The following is a 17,165-nucleotide window of genomic DNA, read 5'->3' on the forward strand; positions in this document are numbered from 1 at the left end:
GCACAGGATGGAGTGCAGGTGACCTACTTTGGTCCCTATATCCTTGTGTCCTTTCCCAAAACCGGCTTTCATCAGAAATTACCAAACATTCTAATACTAATATATAATGATGTGTAACCAACTCCATAACCCTAACCAACGAGTCCCCCACAGATCTCATTCCCAGTGTCTTTACTTTGTCCCACTTTATCATTGCCACATTGCTTCCCACCTTCAATAAACTTTCCACAGTAGCGGAGTTGATACAAATGGGAAGCTGTTCAACTTTTGTATCATAATTTTTTCAACCTTTATACACCATACCAGAACAAAGATCACCCTAATCATCCTAATCATATGCCTCATAGGTGCACACACAATGGTCAAACTCCAAATCATCATTGACTCCTTCATTAAAACATATCAGAAAATGAGTCTTGCACTATACATTTGGGGCAGTCCCTCTACACACCTGCACTTCATTACACGATCCTGTTCGACAAATGATCCACAATGAGATCCTGCAATAGTTTACAAGTAATAATATATATATAGCAAAGAGCACCCAACAGAAACAATGATCCAGATGTGGCTATCAAGAGAAGTCATAGGTAGTATTACATCAAAGGAACAAGCATAATATTGCCAATAAAAGCAGGAAGCTTGAGCACTGGGAAAAGTTCAGAATTTACAAAGAAGAATCAAGACACTGACAATGAACGAGAAAGTAAAAACAAGATTATGCCAGTGAGAAAGCCAGAAAACAAATTATGAGAGCTTTTGTAATTATGTAACAATGAAATGATTAGCAAATTTAATGTGGATCTCACCCAAACTCCAACAGTTCAAATTATAATGCAGAATAAGGAAATAGCAGAAAAATGAAACAGGTTGGAGGCCAGTGTCTAGTGGAGTGCCCCAAGGATCTGTGTTGGGTCCACTGTTGTTTGTCATTTACATTAATGATCTGGATGATGGTGTGGCAAATTGGATTAGTAAATATGCAGATGATACTAAGATAGGTGGAGTAGTTGATAGTGAGGTAGATTTTCAAAGTCTACAGAGAGACTTGGGCCTTTTGGAAGGGTGGGCTGAAAGATGGCAGATGGAGTTTAATGCTGATAAGTGTGAGGTGCTGCATTTTGGTAGGACAAATCAAAATAGGACGTACAGGGTAAATGGTAGGGAATTGAGGAATGCAGTGGAACAGAGGGATCTGGGAATAACTGTGCATTGTTCCCTGAAGGTGGAATCTCATGTGGATAGGGTGGTGAAGAAGGCGTTTGGTATGCTTGCCTTTATAAATCAGAGCATCGAGTATAGAAGTTGGGATGTAATGTTGAAATTGTACAGGGCATTGGTGAGGCCAAATCTGGAGTATGGTGTGCAGTTCTGGTCGCCAAATTATAGGAAGGATGTCGACAAAATGGAGAGGGTACAGAGGAGATTTACTAGAATGTTGCCTGGGTTTCAGCACTTAGGCTACAGAGAGAGGTTGAACAGGTTGGGTCTTTATTCTTTGGAGCGTAGAAGGTTGAGGGGGGACTTGATAGAGGTTTTTAAAATTTTGAGAGGGACGGACAGAGTTGACGTGGGTAGGCTTTTCCCTTTGAGAGTGGGGAAGATTCCAACAAGGGGACATAGCTTCAGAATTGAGGGACAAAGGTTTAGGGGTAACATGAGGGGGAACTTCTTTACTCAGAGGGTTGTGGCTGTATGGAATGGGCTTCCGGTGGAAGTGGTGGAGGCTGGCTCGATTTTATTATTTAAGAGTAAATTGGATAGGTATATGGATAGGAGGGGATTGGAGGGTTATGGTCTGAGTGCAGGTAGATGAGACTAGGTCAGGGAGAATGGTCGGCGTGGACTGGTAGGGCCGGACAGGCCTGTTTCCATGCTGTAGTTGTTATATGTTATATGTTATATGTTATATGTAAGGGATCAGAGGAAGAAATCTTTTCACCAAGACATGGGTGCAATCTGCAACGCAGTGTCTAAGTGGGTGGTGGAAGCAAGTACTTCCACAACATTCAAGAAGTATCATGATGAGCACTTGAATTACTGAGGTATAGATTGAATGCTGGTAAATGGGATTAATATGGATGGGTAATTGATGGTTAGCATGGGCATGTTGGGCCAAAGGGCCTGTTTTCTAGCTTTGTGACTATATAACACTTTGACTCATATTATAACTGCAGATGCTGGTACAAATCGAAGGTATTTATTCACAAAATGCTGGAGTAACTCAGCAGGTCAGGCAGCATGACTCATTTTGACTCATATCTTTAGCTGAAGGCATCATTTGCCCAGTTCTATCTGATTAATTATTAACTAAGAGGGAAGCTGAATATTTCTGGTTGCAAATTGTCATGCATTGGTACTCATGGGAAGACATCAGTATAGCTTTTTTTTTAAAAAGAAGTGAAGCTGTGAAATGTTGATACATGTATTTGAAATTGAGAAGAAATACTATCAAAACTGAAAAAAAATCCAAAATATTTAGGTTTATAATACTAATTAATATTAATAATTCAAATTAAAGCTTCAAATGGGAGTGAACACTTTGCTGTGCTTGAAATTTTCAAATTTAATTGTAATTATTTTATGTAGGAAAAGAGCACATGTAGCATTGATAGTCCATTCCTAATTTTCTGCAAGGTGATGTTGAACCCCTTGGAAAGGTTATTTTTGAACTGCTACCATTATCTGGTGAAGCTACTCCCTTAAGGTATTCAACTAGATAGGGGGTGTCTGGTCAAGATAGGGAGTAACTTGCATGCGGAACTGTTCCCATGCATCTTGCCTTTCTTGGTTGTAGACCACAGATTTGGCAGGTGTTGGTGGAATTACTGTAGTTTCTGTTGGTTGTACACAGCCCTAAAGCAGCAGTGGCAGAGTGATTCGATGTTTGTAATGATTGAAGGGTTAACAATCAAAATAGCTGCTTTGTCCGGAGTAGTGTCAAGCTTTTTGAATGTATTTCAAACCACTCATCCGGACACGTAGACAAAGTACCATCACATTCCTGACTTTAGACTTTAGAAATATAGCGCGGAAACAGGCCCTTCAGCCCACTGAGTCCGATCCGCAATCACCCCGTACACCAACCTACACATGCTAGGGACAGTTTTACAACTTACCAAAGCCAACTAACCTATGTCTTCGGAGTGTGGGAGGAAACCGGAGCACCCAGAGAAAACCTAGGCCATCTTAGGGAAAACGTACAAACTTTGTACAGACAGTACTTGTAGTCAGGATCGAATCCGGGTCTCTGGTGCTGTAAGGCAGCAACTCTACCGTTGCTTACTGTGCCGCCCCTTGTGGTTTGGAGATTGTGGAAAGTCTTTCAGATCTCCAGAGTTGAGTCACTCACCGCAAGATATCCAGCCTCATGCCTGCACTTGTGGCTGCAGTAGTTATGTGGCTACTTCAGTAGACTTTCTGGTCAATGGTGGTGTCCCGCAGGATGTTGACGATGGGGGAGTTGGCAACAGTAATGCCACTGAATTTCAGTAGTAGATGGTTGGATTCTCTCTTATTGGAAATGGTCCAAAGAAAACCACTATCTGAGTGTTGCCCTCCAAGTCACACAATCCATATTGGAAACACATCAACCAGTGTACACTGTACACATAGGAGACTGCAGATGCTAGAATGTGGAGCAAAAAACAAACTGCTGCAGGAACCCAGCAGGGTAAGCAGCTTCTGTGGAGACAAACGGATATTCAAAGTTTTGGGTCGAGTACCCAGCATCACTTTCATCACACAGATTGCAGCAGATCAAAACCAGGCTTATTATTACCTTCTCCTGGGCAATTAATGATGGGCAATAAATGCTGGCTTTGTCATTGTACCTGTTGTTCTCAGAATTAATAAAAAATAAACATGTTTTCTGGTTCAATTTGTCATCTTTCATATTCATTTGCTTTTTAAACAGTAATTAGTTCCCTCAAAGCAGTTCAATATGTTTTTGAAGTTTAGATTAATGGTTAGAGCTGCACAAAGCTCCAAAAGCTCTAGTAAGAACGCGAAGGACGCCTGAATTTTCATAACAACACCGTCTTGACGCCAATGGATCACATGGGAAGGATCAAAATAAGCCCTGCCCACAAAATAGCTGAAATAACTCATGCCAAATGGCTATCAGCTTAGAATGCCCTTAACACACTGCATGTTGCTGTTTTCTGACACCAAAAATATTCAGGACCTATCAAAAACAATGAAGCATACCTTTAAAATCTTAAACGCACTAAATACCCTGAAATATTTAGGTACGCTTAAACATTAGAAAAAACATCAAAATTAATCCTTCATCTCAAATCAACTGCAAATCACTGGTCCAATCTTGCACAGGTTTCCTCACCGTAAGGAGTGAGGAGTAGCTGTAACTTGCATGGTCTGATTTTCACCTCTGGTTGCCTAGTTCAGTGAAGAGTCAATTGTCAGAAGAGCACTGAGAATCACTGAACATAACTTTAGGAGATGGAAATCCTGAAGATTCGTCCTGCAGCACAAAGAAATGTGTACAGTTCCAGGATCAAATACTGCCATTTCCTCAAAACTCTTGGATAGATTTATTGGTCTGCAGTTTAAGTAATTCCAAGTCATTTAAGGAACCTCTTTGCAGTTTAGCTAACATTCATCAATGATATTCTCGTGGCCTAATTTGGAACCACTTATGTATAGCTATTGGATTCTAATTTTCTTTTTTTCTACTATTGCTGCAGTACATCGTCTTAGACACCACTCTCTCCTTTTCCAAACCAGTACTCTGGCATGTTGTCAGTAACCTCACATTCAGTGCTTACTTTGGCACGTTCTGAATGTTTTCATCCACTTTCCCTGACTTGATGACTCTCTGAATTCTCCTGCCCACCAAACACTTGAATGTTTTAAAAGCTTTCTTCTTCTTCCTCATAATCCCCACTGAATCGCATTGGCTTCTGTTATTTTTAATGTGTTTTTGTTTTCAGATGTATGTCCACCATCACCTCCTCACATATTCCACTGGAGCTGAAGCAGCCTGCTACTCCCCGGAGCCTCCTCTGTCTATAACTCAGAACCCGCCCATTCAGCACCTCAGCTCCACTTCCCTACTTTAACTATATCTCTTGATATCGGAGACTAATAAAACTTTGCAAACTTATTTTTAAAACTCCAATTATCCCACCATCCACAGTCCTTTGGAGAGGAGGGGTTTAGGTTTCCAACACTTTCACCCCTACCCGACTCTAATTTTTCTGGATTTTCTACCTGGGAAATAGTTTCACTCTAATTATCCCATCAAATCCTGACATTCCCAATACTGCCAACATAGCACCCCTCAGTTTTCCATACCCAATTGAATACCAACAAAGTTCTCACAGTCTACCCTCACTCTCTAAAACTAGGGGTCATTCTGTGCTGCCCTCCAGCTTCAGATGCACTCTTCCTAATGAAACACTTTACCTCAGATGAGCTGTGGACAAGGCCCAGTGCAAGTGAAACATCACCTCCTGCTCTCGGTATTCCAGACCTACCACAGTCTCTATGTAGGGTAGGAGTCTGGAGTACAGAGAGCAGGGGGTGATGCTTCACTTGCACTGAGCCTTGACACATCTTGCCCAGATTAAAGAGTTGGGTAAATGCCTCCACTATAAAGCAATCTTGGTCTCATTTGTTAGCATTCCTATTGTATATTTTACCTGCACACAAACTTTGAAAGTTTCTTATATTCAGACTCCCAAATTTCTTTTCTTCTCTATTGGTCCTGGTTTTTCTTTCTTTAGCAACAATTTCAACTAGGTTTGGCTCCAAAGGAGATGACGCTTTCCCACAATGAATCCATGAACTGTGGTTTTCTATTCACCATCTCTCTCTCTATGTAGCTTAGTAGCTTTCCATTGCACATTCTCTGAGGGAGCTTAGGCTGAAAATTGTGTAGGCATTTACACAAAGCTACCTAATATCTATGGTGTCTGAGCACTGCAGAATTGAAAATGTTACCTCCTTGTTCAGAAAAGTAAGTAAGGTTAAACTTAACCTCAGTGGTGAGGAATATTTTAGAAATGGTAATTAGGGACAGAATGAGCAGTTATTGGAATAAGTATACAATGATTAGTGAAAGCCAGTAAAGCTAATTACTGCCCAATCAGTCTATTTATTGGTCATCGGTAAATTCAGACACACTGTCATTGACAATAGCTCCGACTTACCAGTAACTTGTTCATGTCATCCAAGTTATCCACTTGAGCTAGTCTTGCCTATATTTGGACCATTTTCTATCCATCCACAGTCCAAACGTCTTTTAAATGCTGTAATTTTCCCCACCGCCACTACGTTGGCAGCTTGTTAATAATAATAATAATATAATAATATAGTCCTTTATTCGTCCCACACCGGGGAAATTTACATAGACCCACCACTTTCTATATGAAAAAAATTCCCCCTCAGGTCCCCTTTAAATGTTTCCCCTTTCACCTAAACCTATGCCCTCTGGTTTTAGACTGCCTACACTAGGAAAAAGACTGTGACCCTAATGATTTTATATGACCATATAATGTCACTCCTGTGCCTCTTATGCTTCAAGAAAAAAGCCCCAACCTATCCAGTCTCTCCTTATAGCCCAAGGTTTCCAGTATGTCTTTGTGAATCTTCCCTGTATCCCTCCCTCTGGCTTTACATTTCACTCCTCTTCTCCTTATCTGACACCATTTTGTCTCCTTTTGTCTCATTTTCATCTCTAGCCTTTGTCTACTCATCCACCACTCAAACACATCCCTCACCTATATCCTCCTATCACTTGCCAGGCTTTATCCCGCCCCCATCTCTTTTCCAGCTTTCTTCCTCAATGATAATCAACTAATGAAAGGACCTGACCCAAAACTGCGTGTCCTGACCTGCGTGGGTTTTCTCCGAGATCTTCGGTTTCCTCCCACACTCCAAAGACGTACAGGTATGTAGGTTAATTGGCTGGGTAAATGTAAAAATTGTCCTTAGTGGGTGTAGGATAGTGTTAATGTGCGGGGATCGCTGGGCGGCACGGACTTGGAGGGCCGAAAAGGCCTGTTTCCGGCTGTATATATATGATATGATAAAACGCCACCTATCCATGTTCTCCAGAGATGCTGCCTGACCCGCCATTATTCCAGCACCTTGTGTTCTATGTAGGATTCCAGCATCTGCAGTTCCTTGTGTCTCCATCTAGTGCCTTACACTCATCAATCATCTTTGTCACTTCCTCAAAAAACATCAAGCAAATTTGTGAGACAGGACCTTCCCACACAAAGCCACACTGACTGTTCCAAATAAGTTTATGCTGATCCAAATGCGAGTAATTCCTATCCCAAGATATCTTCCTCAATAATTTCCACACCACCTATGTATTGCTCAGTTGCCATTAATTTCCTAATTTGTTCCTGTTGACATTTTTAAACAACGCAACGACACAAGAACAGAGTTCTCCAACTCTCTGGAATCTTCTAGAATCACAGAGAGTCATAGAAAGTCATCTTGCCCATGGCTAAAGAAGATACAAAGATCTCTGTTAAAGTCCCAGCAATTTCCTCACTTGCCTCCCTTAATCACTTGGGATAGATTCCTTCAGGCCCACAAAACATCCACCTTAATGTTTTTCAAGGCACCATAGTCATAGAGCGATACAGCACAGAAACAGATCCTATGGCCCAACTCATCCAAGCTGACCAAGATAACCATTAAAACTAATTTCATTTGCCCACATCTGGCCCATATCCCTCTGTATATCTCCTATCCCTTTAATATTCACACTAGATACCTCCTCCTCCTTAATATCAACATTCCCTGTGAATACCAACATACCTCACGCTTTCTGCAGCTTCGTCTATGTTCTTTCCCTTGCTGATAACTGGTACAAAGTACTTATTAAGACCCTCATCCTCTGGCTACAGGTATAAATTTCTTCCATTAGTCTTTGAGTGGACCTACCCTTTCCCTAGCGACCCTCTTGTTCCTGATATATATATATAAAATGCCTTGGGAATCTTAACAATTCTACATGCCAAGGGCATTTCATCGCCCCTTTTTTGCCCCTCCTAATTTCTTGTTTAAATTCTTTCCTATTTCCTTTATATTCCTCGAGGGCCTTGTCTTATTTTCAGCTTCCTAAACCTTACATATGCTTCCTTTTCTTGTTGACATTAGGGTACATGCGCATAAATCATTGAAAGTGGCTGGGTTTTAGAAACAGAAGCACAGAGTATAAGAACACTGGAGCAAAACAAAAACTGTTGCAGGAACTCAGCGGGTCAAGCAACATCTATGGAGCCAAAGGGAAAGTCAATGTTACGGGTCGAGACCCTGCATCAGGACTGAGTTAGGAAGAGACAATGATGTAAAGAGGTGAGAGCAATCTAGCAGGTGATAGATGAGATCAGGTGAGAAGGAAGCAGATGGAGCTCGGAGAGTAGGGGTGGAGCTGGGAGTCGGTAGCTAGTGAGTGATAGGTAGCGACAGATAATGAGAGAGAAGATGGAGTCAGGTGAGGGAAAGGAAGAGTGGAGGTGGAAGGTGACAAGCGATAAAGGAGGAAAGATGGAACCAATGGGGAGGGGAATGAGGGAGTTTTAGATTTTCGGAAGGGTGGGGGAGGGCAGAAGGAGAGAGGAAGCACTTGAGGTGTCCTGAGGTTGAAAAATTCAATGCTCATACAGAGCAAGGTGAGGAGTAAATGCTTTCCGATCCTGGCAGGCATAGTGAATTAACTCAGAACTTCAGAAGGTGTGGGCTCTCGCAGAGAGGCCATCTTGAAGCAGCCATTGTGAGAGAGGTAGTGTGTGGAAGTGGCTGTGAGGGTGAGAGGCAGTGAGGGAGGGAGGCAATGAGGGAGGGAGGCAATGAGGGAGAGAGGCAGTGAGGGAGAGAGGCAGTGAGGGAGAGAGGCAGTGAGGGAGAGAGGCAGTGAGGGAGAGAGGCAGTGAGTGTTTAAGTAGTACATGCTAAGGTTTTGGCTTGTGAGGCTTTGGTGAGGAGGCTGAAGAGAGGTACAGGTAAGAACAGGCAAGGTCTTTTAACTTTACCCGTTTAACTTTATTCAGCAAACTGAATGCAGCCAGGAAGGCAGTTTGAGCAGGTGCAGGATGTGGGAGATGAAACTACCAGTGTCCCTCTTCACTACACCTTTGTGAAGTATGTCCATCTGCAGCTCCTGACTGACCGCATAAGGAAACTGGAGTTGGAGGCACTCAGGATCATCCAGGATGCTAAGATCATTGTAGTTTAGTGATGTGGTCACACCTGAGGTGAGGGCAGCAGGTAGTTGGAGGGACTGGTCATTATTAGTCTGGATGGGTAAATAATTATCAGCATGAGTTATAAAGAGGGATTGGATAGACTTGGGCTGTTGTCTCTGGAGCGAAGGAGGCTGAGAGGTGACATGATAGTGGCTTATAAAATCAGCAGCGGCATAATTAGGATAGTTAGTCATAGTCTGTTTCATAATGCCTAGCTGTTGGAGGCAGGAACAGTAACAACACTAAAGAGGTTTCTGCACAGGAACCTAAATGAGGGATATGGAACTAATGCAGGCAAAGGGGATTGTAATAGATAGGCAGGGTGAATGGGTAGATGAGGTGGGCCGATGTTGCCTGTTTCTGTGCTCTATGACTAGTTGGCCGAAGGTCCTGATTCTGTATGACCCCATTAGTGGCTCAAATGAAGAGAAAGTTCGCAAGCAAGAGGCACAGGAGATTGGTTTGATGAAAATGATCAGAAAAACCAGCACACTAAGTTACTGGTCACACTATTCCACTGGTCATCAAGGGAAGAAATATCGCTTCAGGCACCTGAATGAAAATGTCCAACAGAAAATGCCATGACCGAAGGAACAGATGGGGAGAGAGCAGGAAGCTGAGTAAATTGAGTAAGCTGAGTCATCACATCAATAGGAAAATAAATCTCCTGGTTATGAACCACCATCATCACTTAACTGATGAATCGATTCTTCTTTATGATCAAAATTTGCAAAAAGCACCAAAGGTAACAAGTACTTTGCATCATGCCTGATGCTAGATGTACACATCACCAGATATCACACAACACACAGTAGTACAGTGCATAGTTCTATTGCCGCATCATACCACATAAGACAGAAATTATATTTTGAGCAAGAGAAACCAATTAGTCCCTTCCTTCGATTCGAGTGATACTTCACTGTTTGAATCAATCACTAAACTAAAGAAATTAGCATTTGTGAAAAAGTAATGTTAGAGAAATTCATGGATTGAAACGTGATAAATCTGTCACCTGATGACTGTCATCCTGAGGAAATTGTAATGGAAAACATTTTCAAAAATTCCATAAATTCTAGAATAGTTTCTCAAGGATGGAAAGTTTCTATAAAGTATAATCCCACTATTTCAGTAGGGAAACAAGAAACACCAGGCTAGTTATCCGAATATCAGTCATAAAGAACATGCTAGAACCTATTCAAAATGAAGTGGTAACAGAGCACTAAAAAAATAAACTACGATAAAATTGGATTAATATGAATTCATGACAACAAATCATATTTGACAAACCTGCTCGAGTATTTTGAGGTTGTAATTAGCAGAACACAGAACAGAAAAGTGGTGGATGTGGCACATTTGGACATTCACAAGCTCTTCAATAAGATACCTCATATGTTATTGGACAAAGCTGGAGTTCGGGGTAATGGTGGTAATATACTAATGTCGATTAAAGCTTGATTACAAGACAGGAAACAGGATATGGGTAAATGGGTCATTTTTGTACTGAGGCTGTGACCAGTCGTCTGCCATGGGAACTGACTGATGCTGGAACCCCAACTGTATCACTCATTTTGATGAGAGAATCAAGTGTAATATATCCAAGAGGCAGAGTGCCTTCAGGGTGATATAGACAGCTAGACGAATGGGTAGATCATGCAGAGAGCATATAATATGGAAAAAAATACAGTCATCCAATTTAGTGGAAAAAGTAGAAAGGCAAAGGATTTTTTAAATGGCAAAAGATTGAAAAGTGTTGGTGTTCCAAGGGAACTGGGTGTCCAGGTCTATGAATCAGTGAAAACTACAATGCAGATTCTACAAGCAATAAGACAGCAATTATTATGTTGGCCTTTATTGCAAGAGGTTTTGAGTACAATAATAAAAGGTACCTTACTTGAATTGTAGAAGGCTTTAGTAAGCCAGGTCTGGAATATTGTGTTATGTCTGATCTTCCGACTTCAGGAAAGATAGATTTGTGATATTGGAAGGACAACAAAGAGTCACTGTATAATTTCACCTGGGACAAGAGCTTTGCCCGTGAGGGAAAGTGATGCAGACCAGATTGATCTCTTTCGAGTTTTGAAGAATAGGATATGATCTCATTGAAATATACAACATTCTTCCAAATAGTTGATATTTCCCTGGTTGAGGCGGCTTTGGAAATGGGTCACAATTTTAAAATAAGGGGCCAATTCCATCACACGGAGAATAGTGAATCTTTAGAATTGTCTATGCAAAGGAGCTGTAGCGATTCCACCACCGAGTTAGTGGATGACAGAGACCGATAGAATGTTGGATGTTATGAGAATCAAGGAATATGGAACTAGAGCAGCATAGTGGTAAATGATTAGCCTTGCTCTAACCAAATAACAAAGCAGGTGCTTGGGCCAAAGATGCCTTCTTCTGATCCTATATCTTATGCACTTATCCTTTGTTTTAAACCATAACCTGGTTATAGAACTATTTGATCTGTTCATTAAATTGATGTAAAATCATTCTTCTGAGCTATGCTGAACCTGACAATCTGTTGCCCAAGATTTATTTCTCAATACCAGTTACGTGAATCACAGAGGTTACATCTTACATAGAAACATAGAAAATAAGTGCAGGAGTAGGCCATTTGGCCCTTTGAGCCAGCACCGCCATTCTGATCATGGCTGATCATCCAAAATCAGTACCCCATTCTGGCTTTTTCCCCATATCCCTTGATTCCCTTAGCCCCAAGAGCTAAATCTAACTCTCTCGAAAACATCCAGTGAATTGGCCTCCACTGCCTTCTGTGGCAGAGAATTCCACAGATTCACAACTCTCTGGGTGAAAAAGTTTTTCCTCATCTCAGTCCTAAATGCCCTACCCCTTATTCTTAAACTATGACCCCTGTTTCTGGACTCCCCAACATTGGGAACATTTTTCCTGTATCTACCCTGTCCTATCCTCTAAGAATTTTATATGTTTCTATAAGATTCCCTCTCATTCTTCTAAATTCCAGTGAATACAAGCCCAGTCGACCCATTCTTTCATCTTACGTCAGTCCCGCCATCCTAGGAATGAACCTGGTGAACCTACGCTGCACTCCCTCAATAGCAATAATGTCCTTCCTCAAATTAGGAGACCAAAATTGCACACAATACTCCAGGTGCGGTCTTACCAGGGCCCTGTACAACTGCAGTAGGACCTCCTTGCTCCTAAACTCAAATCCTCTCGCAATGAAGGCCAACATGCCATTAGCTTTCTTCACTGCCTGCTGTACCTGCATGCTTACTTTCAGTGACTGATGTACAAGCACACCCAGGTCTCGTTGCACCTCCCCTTCTCCTAATCTGACACCATTCAAATAATAATCTGCCTTCCTGTTCTTGAGGACAATCTCCTCACATAACTCAACGGTACAATTTCAACTGAACTGTGTCACTCACCCACAGGTTCCACAGTGCTGCTTGCCACCCACCTCGGCGATGCTGTTGGGATCTCTGTGAAAATGAACGTCAAGAATTGCTCAGCTGCACAACTGTGAGAACAACTTGGAATTAACTCATTGAAAGCCCCTGAATCTGACATGGCAGTTAAACGTCCAGAAACCACAGTGATTAGTTCAATCACCCATTAGATTCAATCTGTAGACTGTTCCACACATCTGAGCACCGGTGACTAACACTCCAAGAGAAAAACTGTGGTGAAGGGGGGAGGGTGTGATCACCCTGAGGGAGGAAGCAGGTGAGTAGGATGAGTGATAACAAGGATGGTGAAGGAAAGTGAAAGAGTAGGAGAGACGGAGAGTGAGTCTGATGAACCATGAAAATGGAAGATTAGAAAAATGAGAGTAAGTGACAGAACAAGTCTGAACAACAGAATATGAGTGTGAAAGACGGGAATGAGGGTATGAGGGACAAAGAGTTAGATCACAGATTAAATAGCAGAGACTCAACGGTTGAAATCTTGAAATTATTTCTGGTGTGACATGCTAGTAGGTAGAGGAACAAGATAGATCAAGTAAATGCAGGGGTGAGGGATGGGGTGAGAGTGTGAGGAACAGAGAGCAAGTGTGGAGAGAGTGAATGAGACAGGTGAGTGTGAAACACTGAGTTTGAGACACTGGAGGGATGCACATGATTATTCTTTTATTGTTCATAAATCTGCCTGTATGGCTGTTTGGCCGTGATCTGAAACAAATCCTTTCTCTTGCAAATGTTAATGAGAAGCCCAATGCTTGGTTGTTCCCTGTGCCTGGAACCAGCGGGTATCTACTGCACTTTATGTTTTTTTTCAGAAGGTTGCTCATTGCATGATGCATCAATTGGCTGTGGGAGGAGGTTGAGAGAATGGTTATAGACAATAGGTGCAGGAGTAGGCCATTCGGTCCTTCGAGCCAGCACCACCATTCAATGTGATCATGGCTGATCATTCTCAATCAGTACCCCGTTCCTGCCTTCTCTCCATACCCCATGACTCAGCTATCCTTCAGAGCTCTATCTAGCTCTCTCTTGAAAACATTCAGAGAATTGGCCTCCACTGCCTTCTGAGACAGAGAATTCCACAGATTTACAACTCTCTGACTGAAAAAGTTTTTCCTCATCTCCGTTCTAAATGGCCTTCCCCTTATTCTTAAACTGTGGCCCCTGGTTCTGGACTAAATTCCAGTGTATACAAGCCTAGTCGCTCCAATCTTTCAACATACGACAGTCCCGCCATTCCGAGAATTAACCGAGTAAACCTACGCTGCACGCCCTCAATAGCAAGAATATCCTTCCTCAAATTTGGAGACCAAAACTGCACACAGTACCCCAGGTGCGGTCTCACTAGGGGCCTGTACAACTGCAGAAGGACCTCTTTGCTCCTATACTCAACTTCTCTTGTTATGAAGGCCAACATTCCATTGGCTTTCTTCACTGCCTGCTGTACCTGCATGCTTCCTTTCAGTGACTGATGCACTAGGACACCCAGATCTTGTTGTACGTCCCCTTTTCCTAACTTGACACAATTCAGATAATAATCTGCCTTCCTATTCTTACCACCAAAGTGGATAACCTCACACTTATCCACATTAAACTGCATCTGCCATGCATCCGCCCACTCACACAACCTGTCCAAGTCACCCTGCAACTCATAGCAACTTCCTCACAGTTCACACTGCCACCCAGCTTTGTGTCATCTGCAAATTTGCTAATGTTACTTTTAATCCCTTCATCCAAGTCATTAATCTATATTGTAAATAACTGCAGTCCAAGCACCGAGCCTTGCGGTACCCCACTACGCCTGCCATTCTGAAAGGGACCCATTTATCCCCACTCTTTGCTTTCTGTCTGCCAACCAATTTTCTATCCATGTCAGTACCCTACCCCCAATACCATGTGCTCTAATTTTGCCCACTAATCTCCTATGTGGGACCTTGTCGAAGGCTTTCTGAAAGTCAAAGTACACTACATCCACCGGCTCTCCCCAGTCAATTTTCCTAGTTACGTCCTCAAAAACATTCCAGAGGGGTGGAAGGTCAGGAGGGATATAGGCCAAATGCAGGCAAATGAGACTAGTGCAGATGGAGCATCTTGGTCGATGTGAACAAGTTGAGCTGAAGGGCCTGTTTCCATGCTGTGTAACTCTATTACTCCATGCCTGGGACAGTTTCCATCGGCTGGGGATTACATAGGTGGTCTTTTGATTCTGTGACCGGGAAAGTTTCATTAGGCCGAGGGCCGAAATTCCTGGGATGAGAGGAAGGTTGTCCTACCAGGAGAGGCTAGATTAATTGGGTCTGTTGACTTTGGTGACAAGGTGTGAAATACAGTATCAGATCTCAATAGAAATTGACAACCTAGATGTTGAGATGTACTCGCCAGTGTGGAAGTCACCAACAAGGAGACATAGCTATACACAAGGGGCCAGTTAGTAAAAACCCAGGAGTCTAGAAACTTCAGAGGGTGGTAAATCTCTGAAATTCTCTTCCCCCAAGGATGGAAGGCTGGATTTAAGATGGATATTTAAGATGGAGTGAGAGAAATCTTTGAAAGAGCGAGGCATTGACAGTTATGAGGAATTGGCACAGAAGAGAAGTTGAGTCCATCATAAATTAGCCAAGATCATATTGAGTGGTTACACAGGCTTGAGGGGGCATGTGGCCACATCCTGCTCCAATTTCCTTGTGTTCTTGTGCTTTTCTAAAATTCAGTGGGTGATTGGAGCTGCTGTTTAGGGAATGCAACAAGGGCAGGGGCAAGGGCAGGAGATGGGTGGTTCATGTTGGCGACTGGGAGAATATCCATAGGCCGTGGAAGGAGCCTATGAGTGGGTAGATTGTATGACGGGGAGAGTGTCATTGGACTGGGAGAAAAGGTTCTGAATCTGTGAGTGGGGGGAGGGGTATTCTTGGATTGGGGAAAGCCTCAGCCCCTGCGTAGAGATGAGTCATTAAAATTGTATAGATATTGCTGCTTAATTAGTTCACCATTCAGAGATTAATGTTCCTCTCACTGCAAGCAATGATTTAGCGAGTGTAAAGTAATGCTTTGACATTTCAGCCTCAAATCAGAGCCAGTCAGAGCAATATGTCCAATGTATTGTCGGAAATCTTTGACAAAATACAAAGTGCAGCTGTGGCCTTGAACAACGCCAAGCATGGAAACGGTTCAGCAGAGTTCTGCATACGATTCCAAATGCAATGAAAGTGCAAGAAATGTTGGGAATGTTGGAAACTTTTGAAAAAGAATGTCATGTTGCTTTGATTTTTTGATGATTTTGAATCGTAGTCAAGGCTGGCTGAGACTGAGGAGATTTTGATTGTTGGAAAGAAATGGGAGTCCATTGGGAAGTGTGCTACGGTGAGGGACTGTCAGCATGCCCATTAAACAAAAACAGAGAACAGAGAAGGAAATTGCAAAGCACAGCTATGATGTGGAAAGCTGTTGGGCCAACAACTGGAAGTCGGGCAGCTGGGAGTGGGTGAAAATGACAAGTGAATTGTTTCAAGTTACAGAGTTGAGGTAGAGCCAATATACTAGGTAGAGCAGGAATGGTGTGGCTAAATTAATTAACAAAAAATACTCAAACTGTTGGAAACAATGGCTAGTCGTAGTATTATGGTTAAACATGCAGATTAAAGTAGCACCATCTGGAGCTATGTCTACCTGGTTCCAACATTGTGTACGGCCTAATCTTGCACTGGGCATTACATGTGATAAAACTGCCTCAGCGCCACTCAACAGTGAGGAGAATGGAGGTTCTTAGGCTTAGGTTTGGGTTTAATATTGTCATGTGTAACGAGGTACAATTAAAGGCTTTGTTTTGTATGTTATCCAATCAAATCAGATAACACTATACATAAACACAATCAAGCCAAACTCAAGTACAATAGGTAGAGCAAAGGGAAAGTTACAGATGAGGTAGAGGAGAATCGGACAGTACCCTAGCTTATGGAAGGACCTGAAGCCTGATAACAGAGGGGAAGAGGAGTTCTTGCAGGCAATGACTGGAGTTGTGAGGGAATGAGGTCAGAGAAGGAAACTGGGGAAGAAGAGAGGAAAGAGGAGGAGATGATTAGAGGTATGGGCAGTACTGTGGATGCAGATGCTGAAAGAAATGGAGAGTAATTGTTCAAGGACATGATTGGGAGTAGTCAGGGAGATGATTAGGGAGGAGTCCTGAGAACATTGCAGTGGAGTGATTATTAACAATAAAGAAGAAATCAACTTTCTGTTGGCACTATGACAAACAGTCCCGTGTATATTGGAAAATGTAAAATCCCCTACAATGACAACCATATTAGACTCTGCTTCTAGTTATCTTACACTGCATTCACCAATTACAACTCGTTTATTCATTTTATTAATGAGAACTGAGCAAAACATAACTCGTAAAATAAGTGTTGTGCAAATTTTGTTTGTTTATGACTCTGGTCTGATAGTTTAAAATTAAGACCTACCAAAGTCTAATGCTTTGCTCTTCTTCAGC

General features: G+C 42.3%; 1 protein-coding gene across 1 annotated transcript in view; it reads right to left on the reverse strand.

Annotated features, from left to right (window-relative positions):
* Positions 1-17,165, reverse strand: part of LOC144604274 (netrin-3-like) — a 111,748-nt gene that overhangs the window by 15,378 nt on the left and 79,205 nt on the right. Inside the window, exon 5 of the mRNA XM_078418514.1 lies at positions 12,641-12,694. Coding sequence (XP_078274640.1) covers positions 12,641-12,694 — 54 coding nt within the window. The remainder of the gene's footprint in view (positions 1-12,640; positions 12,695-17,165) is intronic.

Source organism: Rhinoraja longicauda, chromosome 21, assembly GCF_053455715.1.
Source record: "Rhinoraja longicauda isolate Sanriku21f chromosome 21, sRhiLon1.1, whole genome shotgun sequence".
NCBI lineage: Eukaryota > Metazoa > Chordata > Chondrichthyes > Rajiformes > Arhynchobatidae > Rhinoraja > Rhinoraja longicauda.